This window comes from Acartia tonsa, chromosome 2, assembly GCF_053477335.1.
Source record: "Acartia tonsa isolate MP-2025a chromosome 2, ASM5347733v1, whole genome shotgun sequence".
NCBI lineage: Eukaryota > Metazoa > Arthropoda > Copepoda > Calanoida > Acartiidae > Acartia > Acartia tonsa.
This window is the reverse complement of record NC_137261.1, coordinates 21436103-21450755: the sequence shown is the minus strand read 5'-3', so window position 1 is coordinate 21450755 and position 14653 is coordinate 21436103. Positions and strand designations below refer to the sequence as shown.

Genomic DNA, 14653 nt, shown 5'->3' with positions numbered 1-14653 from the left:
AGGGGTTGTGGGAAAATTTTCTTTTAGAATTGTTTGTCAGAATCACATTCCCTTTTCCCTGACAATAAGCCTTGCTCCGTGTATAAATGCAAAATTAAACAAAAATTGCAGTATACAAAATAAGACACTAAATTAGCCAATTGATATTACCTTGAAACAGAGGGTGGTTGAGGCACTAGTGACAATAATCTTGTTCTTGACTCATTGTAACCACTCTCATCAACACTAGGATCTAAACAAGATGTAAGATTTCAACAAAGTTTCAAGCAGGGCTTCCAAGCCGCGCCTTAGCCGCGCGTAAGATTCTTAAATTGTGAGGGTGGTAAAAAAAATTCAAGTTTATCCCCGCTTTTGTGCGGGTACAAATATTCCGAAAAGATGGATTGTCTGTTTAGAAACAGGTTTATACATTTAGCTGAATTTTAAAGTTATAATATGACGATTTCACTGATGTTTACACGCGGCTTTCGGGCCCTGGTTTAAAGCCTTTTATTGGCCATTTATATTCATATCTAGTTTCCTTATCTTAACTCCAAAGCAATGTATATCAAGGCTTCATTATTAACTTGACTCTCAATCCCTCTTTCTCTCTTTTTCTCTACCTCTAAATTGATTTGTTTGATAAAAAAATCAATAAAAAAATATAAGATGACGAGAGTTATTATGAAAGAAACTATAAAAATCTCAATGAGAATGGGAAACAAAAGTTTTATGTGACTTGAAGAATTGAAAAATACAGAGAACTTTAAATAAATGTGATATTGTACCCTCTTATATAAGACCCCATACTTTTTTGTCATGCCCTGTAAAACTTTTATTGGCCTTTAACTTCAATCCTAACTGAAACTTTTCTGTGCCAAGTGATCTCACTAAATGCTAAACTGATTTGATTCGGTTTTTTCTTCCATCGAGCTTAGAATCAACCTTTATTCGATGGGAAATCTCAAACAGAGTGCTAGGGCTTTTTTGTTAAGGGAGTGGAAATGTCAGCTCCAGAATTCTTAGCATACAATTCCAAAAGCTAAGCTCTTCAAAAGACAGAAGAAAGTATCAACTTTGAGTTTTGTAATAGGAAAAAAAGTAGCGTACTGGTATGTAAAGATTCTCTGTTATCATAAAAACAAAAAAAGTTTTTCATGGAGAAAAAAAAGTTTTACACTAATTAGCAAACTTAATATTATGAAATATTATAGAAATTATTTTGCAGCTTGAAAAAACAAGAAAAAATATATAATAATGAGTAGCTTATAACAAATCCGTACGGAATTTTGATGATTGCACTCAAAGTGCCTAGCGATCACAGAAACCAACCCACCCTTATTTTTAAAATAACTGGAAAAATGGACAGAAATGATGGATTTATTTTTACTTGGATCGTACATCAGATTCTTTATGTTCTACAGGGTGTTTCAAGAGAAATGTTTTTTTTTTAAAACTTAATTAGGCATAGAAAATGAAACAATTATATAAAATGCTTTATATATTTGGAAAACCAATTCTGGGACATTTATGTTTCAAATATTGAAAAAGGATTTTTTCGACAAATCATGCCTTAAAACCGGTTTTTCCGAATGCCTTATTTTTGGAGATTTACAGAATTGAAGGTTGTGAAAAAAATGTGCACATTTTTAAAATTCAAATTACACAGCTTGTATTAATAGTAGAAAAACGTTATGCATACCGTTGGAATTGTCATAAACTCTAGTTTTTGGAAATATAAGTGCCATTTTTGTGCTATTTTTAGTTCAGAAAAAAGTTGAAAATTGTTAGAACAGTTAAAAAGTTTTTATTAAGTTGGGACATTTTATCACGTAGCTCCTAAACTATACACAGCACATGAATGGTTTTTATATATCCAAAACCTAGAGCTTATGACGATTCTAACGGTATGCATAACATTTTTCTACTATTAATACAGGCCGCGCAATTTGAATTTTTAAAATGTGCACATTTTTTCCACAACCTTTAATTCCGTAAATCTTCAAAAATAAGGCTTTTGGAAAAACCGGTTTTTGAGTCTTAATTTGTCCAAAAAATCATTTTTAAATATTTGAAACATAAATGTCCCAGAACAGGTTTTCCAAATCTATAAAGCATTTTACATAATTGTTTTATTTTATATGCATAATTCAGTTTTTAAAAAACGCACTTCATTTGAAACACCCTGTACAATAAGGAACTCTGTAGCGGGTTAAAATAACGATCTCCCCCATCCCTCCTCTTCAACCCATTACCTCCTTTCCTACTGGATAAACGGCCCGACCAATAAATGGGATGGGAAATTGCAACTTTATTTGACGACAAGTGTTCCCCATGTCATTATATCCACGTATATTCTACATCATTGTAGAAATAGTTGGGTTTTTAATGACCCCTAACCTTGGGTATACCTTTTCAGAATTTTCTCGTAAATAGTTCCCTATAAACATCTACGCTATCGCTTTATATGATCGTCTATATATTTATGCGCTTCGCTTCTTAATGATGCTGTCATTCTTGTTGTTAATTTATAGATCTCTTTCGGAGTGTAGCAACTGTAACAAAAATACATATATTTCCTTTTTTATATGACTAATATAAACCAGGTTTTTTTAATTCAATATTTTTACTCGAAACGAAGTATAATTTTAGCAAAAACAGAAAAAAATACTTTATTTTTGTTTGTAAATGTAGAAAATAGAAATATGATCCTTCCTTTTTTTGTGAACCAAACCAGAATCATTTTACTTTTGTTTTATAAAAGCGTACTTTTAGTGAATTTAAGATGTTCGTAGGTCTGATTTTGCACTTGTTATAGCATATTATTACAGCTTTCCGCAAATAAAACAAGAAAAATTGTGAGATTATTGCCAGTTTTGTTACCCCCAAATGGCTGAAGATTAGGGCTAACTAAACTAATATTGATTTTATGATTTACTTTATTATTCCTGGAAAATTGTAAGTAGTACGATGCCAGACATGATTTTTCAGTATGGCTAAGAACTAATTATATTCCGGATAATAGTTGGTTTCAAACCTATACTCGAATTTATATTAAATCTAAAGTTGCTTTGCTTTTGTGTGGGATTGCAAAAAATTTAAATATTTCAAAAAATAACACATTTTTATTAAATGTAGAGTAATCAGTAATAAAGATTACTATGTTATATCTTGCGCATTTTAATAATTGTTTTTTTTATTTACGCAATTCAAACTTATTTGTAGCATTTAAACTTATGCAGTATCATATGGATTTTATTATCACATTTATTTTATCAGAAGCTTAAAATATATCTCATGATTGAATTTAAAGTTGTGTAATTTATAGTAAAACTCTCGTAAAAGTTGCCCAATTTCAAATGCGAAGCTTTTCTATAATATATGTCTGTACTGTATCAATCCCTTTTAGAGTCTGTCCGTCTGTTCGATATTATGATACTAAAAATGAAAAAAGAAAAAAGGTAGAACATACAGTTGCTTTGAAATAAAGTAACATGTTAAAAAATATAATGTTTAAAATACAATACTACCAAATTTATCTACTTTGAATGGAAAAAATAATAATAAAGTTAAAGTTTTATTGCTGCGCTATCAAAAGTCACAATTTTCCTTGTTTTCTTTTTTACTGGCCTGAAAATTGATAAATTGATTTATTTCCCCTCACAAACATGAATGAATAAATTTAATAAACTTCAAATCCAATTATTTTTATACGTAGTTGAAATAAAATTTTTGAATTCATCGAAAACTTTAATTTATTTGTACTCTATCGGAAGAAAGTTTTTTAAATAGTTTGAAATAAAAAAAGTTTAAGATTGGGGGATGTCGTTTTTACAAGTTTTAATATTTCATTTTTCATTTATCTGCGCCTATTAAAATATATCTGGCATTTTTATAATATACAAAAACTAGTTTTACCAAAAGTTTCATATCATTAGCAACTAATTTCTCCCCCACCCCCCCGGCCCCCCCCCCCCGCCCTACCATAAAAGTGGAGATGTGATCCCCAAATTTCAAAATTCTTTGAACGTACGAACAAGACTTTTACAGAAATGCTTCGCATCTAGTCCACTTACCTATGTTTACTATAAATTTTACACCATATAAAAGTTGGATCTGAATATTTGATTGACACGCCATGGTAATTATCGCGCGTAACTCAGGCACGAGATACAATTACTCTAGCTAGCCCTAAGGCAATTTTTATATGTTTTTACGTTCTTATTGGCCTATCCTTACCAATATAATACCTTATATGGGTAACGCTAGCCTAATCATGGTAAACTGTATGTGATTGGATATTGTTATGTGCTTATTAAAACATTATGTTTATTGTTAAAGTAACCATGTAACCATTTTGTACTAGTATGTATGCCTACAACCATAGTTTGATTTACGTTACAAGTTTAACATACAAACACTTTATTAAACAGACAAGGGCTTAGATCCTTATTAATAGTTGTTGTTATACCTTGCGCTTCTTAAAATATCTCAGTTATTCATTGAATCTCAAACCATCAAGTTCTTCTGGCTTTAAAGGTAATGACTTAGTTGTTTGGCATGCATTGTAGTTTAAATTTAGGACCCTCAGTACTTAGCATGAATTGAGCTTGGGTCTTATGTTAGAGATCTAACACTTAGCACAATTCAATGCTTTGGACTTAGGGCATTTTCTGTCCTACACTACTTATGATTATTATCACTTATCCTGTAAATACTTTCATACTTAACTTATTCACTTGTAATGTAAATACACTTTATAAAACCATCTTCCTTCTTAAGTGCTTAATATACTTATATGATATAGATCGAACACCATAACCAGCCATTTATTCTTAGTTTAAAGCAATATAATACCTCGCGTGGGTCTTTGTTGAGCTACCACGGGCTCAACCAAATTCGTATTATACTTGTGGGAGTAAAGGGAAAAGCATTCTAAACTGATGAACCGACGATGAGAATGTCTATGTGTATTGCAGTAAAAGTAGGATTTTTAGTAGTACTCATAGAAGAGCGATCTCCATACCATAATATTGGACAAGCGCCCCATTCGCACTACCAAAAGTGTTAAATTTATTATGAATGCTTAATTTGTCATAAGTGCATCTAGCTAAAAAGGAATCACAATCTTCTAATTGATTACAAACATCGCTGACATAATTACTATCTAGCCTTTGGTTATTTCAGTTATTTATACAATTATAGAGAAGCTGCGCTTCTAAAAGTAATGATTATACCTGCTGCTAATAGAGACCGCTGGCCAGTTGCTCCACCAAAATGATTTCCAGACAACAAGGCTTCAGTGTTGGGGGCGAACAAAGAATGTGATCTTTTCCTGAAAAAAAAAGATATATTTATGTCAATTTTTGTTTAAGGATTTTTGTATCATAACAAAGATGACCACATCCATAAGTAGCATAGCACATAAAAATCATTGATTGACAAGCAATAAAATAAGGCATAGAGCAAATGTTCAGTTGTCAACAAAAAAAAGAGAATAGTTAACGACATGCAACGTATATTTTATACTCGTTAGAACAGTATTTCTTGACTAATAGTTTTAGCTGTCTATCTTAAATAGTAGCCAAAAGATTGCATTTTCCCCATATCGTTACAAAAGGAACAATAAAAGCAATTTTTGAGTAGCTTTGCAGCTAGAAAGTAGTTTTAATGGTTTATGTGGATTAAACCATACTTTGCTCTAACATGATATCGATATGCAATTTTTATGTTTAAATGGTTTTGCAACATTCTTCGATAATGGCTTCAAATGTGGCAATGACTGACATAAAAGGGTTAAAATAGAGAAGATGTATTGATTAGCACGCAAATATGTATGATGAACAAAAAGAGAAAAACACTATATTCAAATTCAAAAGACTTTTCTTAAATAAATTATGTATAAGAACAATTTATGTTATTCAATTTTCCTTTTATTTAAATTGTATTTTTCTTTGAATTTCGAATTTGTTTTATTTTTCATTTCTGTAAATGTGGTTAAAAGTTTTTGTATTTTCTCGCTGTAAATTTAAAATTCCGTGTAACAGTAAATAAACAAAATTCTTTTCCCCCCCACTGAACAATAAATATTTACATTTTAAATCCAAACATTGCTAAATGAAACTGTTTCAAACTGTTTAATTTAGAAAATATGAAAATGCTATTCTGCAATATACATTAGGAGGGGGATACAACTCTTCCTTAATTCAGCATGCATTCAGTTTTATGGTATTTTTAGATTTTCTATATTTGCACTTAAAATTCTTAACCGCAAAGCTTTTCTTTAACAACATGTTCTACGTCATAGCAGGTTTAGTCGTCTTTTCATATCTTGGAAAGTAGAGTAAGGGGTCCTTATTTGAAAAATAAACTATCTAGTTGCTTAGCCCTACATTCGTCTTTTTTCATCTTCTCTCATTCAAAACTATATGCTCGTCTCTGAAAGATCTAGCAAACTGCTCATCCGATATAATTCTCCTTTATAATGAAGCAACTTAAAGATTCAGGAAAGGTTTATAACTATGTGCAAGAAATAATATACTAAAGTAAACTCCTTCCTTTCCTCAGATGCCCCTAGAGGTCTTTAGGGGCACTATGTATGGAATTTGTCATCCTTCTATTTACAGAATGAATAAGTTTATTTGCATAAATTTGGATATTTTTAGCACAAAGGCGGCTTCTGTAACTAAGTTTATTTTTTATTCATTTTATTTTAGGACATTAAAACATTAATATTATAAATCAAGTAAAATCTTTATAGCATTAATATTCACAGAAAAAAGGTGGTAAACAATTTTTTGGGTGTATAATATTTTTTGGTAAATCACCTCTTAAGAAAATAAATAGGTAGTTTTCAGCTAAAAAGCTCTGTTGATTGTGAATATAAGAAAATATGAAGGCGTTGTTTTAACCTTCAGGGGCTTACCAAAAACTAACCTAACATGGCCTAAAAAACATTAAAATTTCTAAAAACACCTATATTCCTTTTTGGCTACAGCGGAAATTAAATGTCTATTCAACATTTTAACTTACACATAATTTTTTTAGAATAATCAATTTATATTCAGCTCATTTTGTTCTGTCAAACTACAATTGTTAATGTTCATTTGTCCTGTAGTCTAATTATAGAGCTTCGCTTTTATGGATGTTGTTATTCTTGTTCTAATAGTTTTTATCCTTGTTGGATTATGCCGTTGGATGATATTTACCTTGTTGGCATATGCTCTGGGTCTTTTTTCTTCTTTTTCTCAAATAACCTGGAGAAAAAAGTTTTAGCTGCTGATTTCCCGCTCCACATTTTATTATCAGTCTATGCTCATCTACCATTCACTCAAGTTATTGTTAGATTTTTTGTATTTAAAGACAAATATTTTTTTGTTTTACATTATGAAATCTGAAATAAGGTTTTCTTAATTTATATATCATGCCCCCAAAGTTGCCGCCAGTCAGAATTTTTAAAGTTATTAATTGCTAGTGTCTGCACCCCTAAACTCTAGAGTCATCGGATATTTAGAAAAAAAATATTGACATGATCAGGACCTATATGAATATTCTGGAAAACTTAGCGGATCAACAAAAAAATCTTGGAAAGTAAGATTTTAACTGACAGACGAAAACATTCTTAGACGAGTGGCTATGCACTCCACTTAATTTTAGTTTTAAAGATAAAAAGTAAAGAAATTGTCGAGGGGGGGGGGGAAGTGGATTTTTTGCAGGGTCGATTTATCTTGAAATGGCGGAGATAACCTCCATCATATTACTTATAAACCATCCCTGGATCTAAAATTTGAAAATCAATACATTTTGTTTGAATTTTAATCTAACGGTACTAAAGGATATTATACAGGTTGTTGCGTAATTAAAAACGAATATTATTGATCTATTATTATTTTTTTAAAAGACTAAAAAAAGAAGTTAATAATATAACGTTTTACATAACTGTTTGTTAAAATCTATTTAATAACCAATTTTCGTAATTTAGATTAATAAATTTTCAAATTAAATTTCTTACCTAATTTTTGAAAATGAATGAAAATGATATATTGTAAGCTCAGTACCAGAAATCCGAATGTTTTTTTTAAATATTTATGCTTAATAGCTTTTTGAAACAAGAATACGGATTACAACATCCATAGCTCAGAATAATAATACCAGAAGATTTTGAAAGAAACATAAAGAGTAGATCCTTACTAATCATTTAATTTAATTTGGATATGATTACATAAAAAAAAATCTTAAAATTTGTACATTAATACCACTGATTTATGAAAAAAGACTAAAGCTACTTGTCCTTTAATCTATATACACAAAAGAGGACATTTCAACTCATATCCGGCACCCCCACCACCCCTCCCCCCGGTTCTTCTAACTTTAAAGTGCCAAGATGCATCTAAAGGCAAATCCGATAGTATTTTATATTTAGAACATTTTATTTTTTAGAATATTTGTTTGGTTGAACAAAGTGAACCAAAGATTTGCGTTGAAGGCTTGCAAAGATAATAAAACAGTATGAAGTAAAGTATAGGAAAGATTACAAACAGTTAGAGTATGACTAAACTATTAAGGTACTAGCAATAATAGTATATACAGTGTGTTTTTTTAAAGAAACAAAGTAGAGCTTAATTTAACCCACTTACCATTGACAGGATATAAAAATCAATGCCTTATTTTCTTCATTGGCTTGGAAAATGTTGTATAAGAATCACATAGCTAGTTTGGGGCTAACTCCATTTAAAGTTGTATAGTCAGATTAATTACCATGGAATTTGGTGTTGATTCAAAAATATTTTAAAATAATATGAATGGAAAAACAGACATAAAATGTTGAAAACTGCGGAATATGTTTTTATACAAAATATTGAACAACTTTAATTTTTTTTTAAATAAGGTTTTTATACTCCACTGCAGGCCGCTTAACGACTCATAGGGTAAAAATATGCACGTAATTTTAGATAAAATAGTCAAGTATTTCAGTCACGAATCCTGTTTTTTTTTATTAACTTAAAACAAAATATCCTTGAAGTTGATGATATTTATGACTACATGATGGCAGAAGTATTTGGGAATATTATATAATGTTCTGTATTTGCTTAGGTAAATATTAATCGTAACAGTTAGGTATACAACACGATTTCTCATAAATAAAATCATATAAAATCTCAAAATATTTAATAAATAATTGCTCAAATACTGGATTCTGCTTCAGGAATACTTACATATTGAGAACATGATTATAGAGATGCTTGGCATAAACTATTGATTGTTGATTGTTATAAATAGTTGTTTTATTTGGACTTTCTAGTAACAATTATAGAGTTGCTACACTTCAAAAATCGTACCTAATTTATACAGGAATCACCATAGAAAGTTTTTAAATTGTTAGGACAATTCTAACATGCAAAGATTAACTAACAGAGTTAAAATTGACATACAGAATCTAATCATAATAGAGCTTCGCTTTTAAAATATCTTCTAGTGCAATATAAAGTTCACTGTTATAACATTACCAAAACATTTAATAGATTAATGTATTAAAAACAGTTACACAGTAATAACTAAACACAAACTATATTAGTAATGTGTTGTGTTATGAAAATAAAACAACTGTATAAATATGTAATTATATTATTTACTAGTTGCTAGAGGTCTTTCGGGGCAATAGAGGTGGGGTGAGGAAGCTGAGTCGACCCCCTCCACCACTACTTTCAATTTTAGTTTCAAAAAGAAGTAAAAAATTTGTTTGAGTGAATAATTTTTTTAAAAGGATATATCTCTAGGGAGGGTTGTGGCTCCCTTCCCCAAATTTTTTAAAAACTTTCCAAGGATACTATATGAAGCTACACTTTGAAAGAGAACCATATCAGTTCAGAGTTTTGCCATATCTTAGGTACAGAGAGACAGATAGGCATAGTTAACAAGAATTTAGAAAAATTATATGAATAATGGTGTAAAAAGTTTATTTGCATACCTTCCAAAAACACTTAATGAATAAACATTAAGCGAATATTTATTACATTTATAATATAGGTCCGTCCGTAAATTATAGCTCTGATCAGGGACGTCCGATTTTTTTTTTAGGGGGGAAGGGTGGTGGGGATGTCAAAATCAGTTAATAATAGTATTCAGTATTTTTTTGCAGTTGCCACACCCCTTCAAGCATAAAATATGATTCTGATTTATCAATAAATTGTGTGATGGAAACACATTTATTTTTATTACACATATTATTATTATGTATAGTAGCAAAGCTACTCTATAGCTTGAATATGTCTGTCAGTCTATCTGTATGCCTATTGTTTGTCCTACAATAGTACAATCTTTTTTTTCTTTTATCATATATAGGCATATAAATACATAAATCAAATATAAATATACGAAAAACCATGTCGAGTTCATGTTAAGCATTCTAACATTACTTGCATAAGATATTTAATACCATGTACCGATTCCTATTTCTTAAAAAAAGAAATATATTATATTGGAATTAAATAGGAATATTAATATTGGGTAGTAAGTAATAATTTGGATAAATCAATCAAAATTGATTATTGTAATTACATATAGTGAAGTAAGTTTGTTTACTTCCTCACAATGTCATTAACTTTGAACATTGCTTTTAAAAGCAAAGCATTTTTATAATTAGGGTCGGTCTGCACACCCGTCCGTAACGATTAGCTCTTTTATTTTATTGAGACATGTCCTATCGATTTTAAACTTTGCATGATGATTCTAATAACCTTAACTAGAAAGAACGTCCATTTAAAACATAGTATTTTTTTGACAACAACTTTTTGTATTATACGAATATCCTTTTAATCTGATTTTTAAATAATGATTCATAAGATTACAAGGCACAATATTTATAAGAGAGACATTTCTATAATCAAATCCTAAAAATCAAAGTATGTCTTTTTACTGTGTCTTGTAATTACCCAATTTTGCACCAAATTTGAGCACAATTAATGTTGTGCTTATTAGGTTCTGACAAGAGTTATTGTTATTTGTTCTTCCTTCTACTGTTGCAGTTTTGCTTTTATGGATGTTTTCATCCTTGTACACATAGCGATTCTAGAGCAAGAAACTTTAACTTTCAGCAATCAACAAACGAAAACTTCAGTCCTATGTAATTTTGGGTCCAGAATCATAATCTGTTAAAACTAAAATCCTATGTCTTCCTATTTGCAATAAAATCGCATTAAAATTGCAACAAATATTTGCGATACCTTATTTTCATCTTATAAGAAACAATAATCCATTTTGCTAAAATAAAAATTAAAGTTAACCATTTATTAAATACTTTCATATCTTTAAATTTGCAAAAAAAGATATTTTTTGCAGAATAATGCCATTTATGTCAGCGATATAAAAAGTCTCCTTAAAAACAGATTGTTAGAAAAAAAAGTAAATGTAAGTATTATCATATGTTTTTCTGAAGTCATTTAATAAATTTATACAGTAAAAACCAGAATTGTGCAACTTATTTCAATGAAAAGCCAAAAAACGTAATTTGCAAAAAAATTGCAACCCCTAAATTACCTAGAAAAATAAACTTTTAACCAAACTAAAGTAATATGTTTTAAAAAACATTAAAAAATATTAATCTTTTAGAAAAGAAAGTTTGTTAGAAAAGTTCTAATCAAATAGAACAGGGCAAAATTATTTTTTCAAAATGTAAACAAACACTTAACTTTGAATATTTCTATACTTTTTCTAAAACTTAAAAATCAAATCGTACTTAAAATCAATGTTTTGTTTGTTAAATCTTCTTGTGGCGAGATTTTTAAATGTTATTTTTTCATATGTATTGAATAATCATAAAAAAAAGTAAATATAGTAAATATTTTCTTATAAAGGCAGCAAAATAAAAAAGGTGTTAAATAAAAATTATTTATATTTATTTCTTAAGCTGTATAACTTTTAAAAAAATTTTAAAACATGATTTTTGCTTAAATAGATATTTTTTCATTAAATAGAAATATTGTTTATCAAATCAGCTGTTATCAAAGAATATATCGTTTTCTTATGTTGGGCTACGAATAGTAATTTCAAGGGATCGACAGCCGCGCACAAGCCTAAAATTCCGCAGGTGTGCAAAATAAGATTTTAATAAGGAGAATTGTCTGTTAAGAAACAAGTTTAGATTTTCAGCTTAATTTTAAAGATATAATATGACGATTTAACTGAGGCTTACCCGCGGCTGTTGAACCCTGTTAATTTAAATTAAAAACTATATATCTTTAACAGTCTTTAACCCTCAAAAGTAGGACCCCTTTCCGCATCTTAACCAGTTGTACTTAGCAGCTCCGCCGCAGATGGTGGTTGGCGGGAAAACTTTTTCATGAAATTTTTTTCATGAAGCTTTAGTTTAAAATTTTTAGTTTCCAGCCTAAAATATAAGAAGTAGGATGTCCTCCTTATTGAACAAAACTCAAATAAAAGTTGGGTACGATTTAGGAAGCGAAAAAGCTATATATTTCTGACCACAAAATGCTGATTTTTACTTTTCTAACAGCTTTTGTTGATATAATTATCATATTCATCTGATTTTTAGATTACTCACAACAATTTTATAAGCGAAGCATCTCTATATTCAAATGTATGTTCTTCAACAGTATTTACGTAATTTTGCAACTTTATGTACAATTTTGTTTAATAACTACAAATTAATTGCCTGCTTATAAAGTTCTCACATTCTACTTTTGCACGCATCTGGGCCCTATTTTTTCATTTGCAAATTGAATACATGTTTGCGGGAGATAATTTAAATTTCGTCTTGGTTACCGCAAAATAATGCGGCACTGCTTTGACTGTAATAAAAAAACTCCAATGCTAATTGCCTAATAACACGTTTTTTTTATAGTATTATTTCTTATTTCATTAAAAATCTGTTATAAATTACAACAAATTAATATTGTTATTTTTTTACCACTGGGAGTTATTTATATGAACATTTATGTTATGTTGTGAACATTTTAGCAGACAATTATTTATTTTAAATTTATAAAGGTAAAATTTTCAGGGATATAAAAAAAAGTTTAGATTTTTTTTTCATTTTAAAAGATAATTTAATTAATTGTCAATAATCGTATTTCAATATAATATATTTTTGATAGGCAATATATTAGTCCTAAAAATTGAAAGTCGTCGTACTGATTTTAATGATAAGGTTTTTAATTTAAAAAAAAAACTTAAATATCTCTGAAGAAGGGGAAAGAAGGATTTAACTGTAAATGAAAACATGAAATATAGGCCTTAATTTTATCGCCACACTTTGCGGATTCTTGCGGAGAGGTGTGGATAGTATAATTCGCCAATGACTCGATGTGTGTACTTAAATAAATAGGATTGTCAAAGTAAAATTTGTTCTTTGTTCTTTCTTTTTATGAATGTTGTCATCCTAGTTTACTATGTGTGTAAACCTAAATTAGAGCATTGTGTAGAAATACTATTGACATGAAATAAAACATACTACTAACTTCTATTTGATAAATGAAAACTATATGAAAATTAATTAGTTTACCTAACATAATAGAGATAATCTGGAGATATACTCTCTATATGAACTTATAGGAGAACAGTGGAGGTACATTCCAGACATGTCGTTGGTTAGAACACTGTATATATTTTGGTATGGAGGGACATAATTTTTTTCCCTTCGTTCGCATATTGAGTCAGCTGTAAATATACGCATTTCTTAATTTAAAGGTTTTCTTGAGTAAAGAGAGGGGTGTGTTTTAATGCAACCATTACCCCCCCCCCCCTTTTATATAGAACAAAATATTTCATAGTATATAGTGAAGCACATGACAAAACCTATAATAAGTTAGCTAGAAATAGTTGAATTCCTTAGAATAAAGTTAGCTTACTAAAAATTAAATCCTCGAAAATATTTGTAGATTGTATTATTGTATAACTTAAATACAAAAAATAAATAAAGATGTATGTCTGCTATCATAGGCGTCCAAGGGGGGGGGTAATGGGCCATTTGGCACCCCCAAACGATTTTGGGGGTGCCGTAGGCACCCCCAAAATTTTGTGAACAATACCCCCCCCAAAAAAAATTACCCCTACCTTGGGGGTGCCGTAGGCACCCCCAACGATTTTGGGGGGGGTAATTACCCCCCCCAAAATAAATGTTCTTTAAAAAAATTTTTTGGGGGGGGTATTTACCCCCCCCCAAATTGAATGTTCTTTAAAAAAAAATTTTACTGATAGTTTATTTTAGGATAGGTTATATTGGTTTAGGTGATTGCCCCACATGGTTAAGCAATTGGCCCCCCGCAGGGGCTAGAAATAGGAGAGAAGCTTGTGTGAAAAAAACGAAGAAACGCCCCTTAAAGAGCGTTGCCACAAAAGGGACTATACCCCAATATAGTCCAACCAGTTAAAACAGTTCTTAACCATGATAACAAAAAATTTTATAGTTTGATTATGTTTTATTTGCTTGGGCCTTTATAAGGGCTAAAACCATCCCGGGGATCTATGATGTAATTGTAAAGCACTGAAGATTCCATAAAATAGATACCTACCTAACTAAATTAAATATTTCATTAAATAATGAAAAAGAATTTCTATAGGCGATTTCTTTTGGGAGGATGTCAGGGTGTCTCAAAACTAGTTATAAAACTTACCAAAACCTATAAGACGCTTCACTTTAAAGTATAATCATATTGGT

General features: G+C 29.8%; 1 protein-coding gene across 1 annotated transcript in view; it reads right to left on the bottom strand.

The window, feature by feature from the left end:
- LOC145312468 (uncharacterized) overlaps positions 1 to 7374 on the bottom strand; it is a 33780-nt gene extending 26406 nt beyond the window's left edge. The window contains exons 1-3 of the mRNA XM_080151726.1: positions 7188 to 7374; positions 5217 to 5314; positions 151 to 232 (exon numbers count right to left, since the gene is read on the bottom strand). Of these exons, the coding sequence (XP_080007852.1) occupies positions 151 to 232; positions 5217 to 5314; positions 7188 to 7276 (269 nt within the window). The 5' untranslated portion in view covers positions 7277 to 7374. The remainder of the gene's footprint in view (positions 1 to 150; positions 233 to 5216; positions 5315 to 7187) is intronic.
- Positions 7375 to 14653: the final 7279 nt, after the last annotated feature.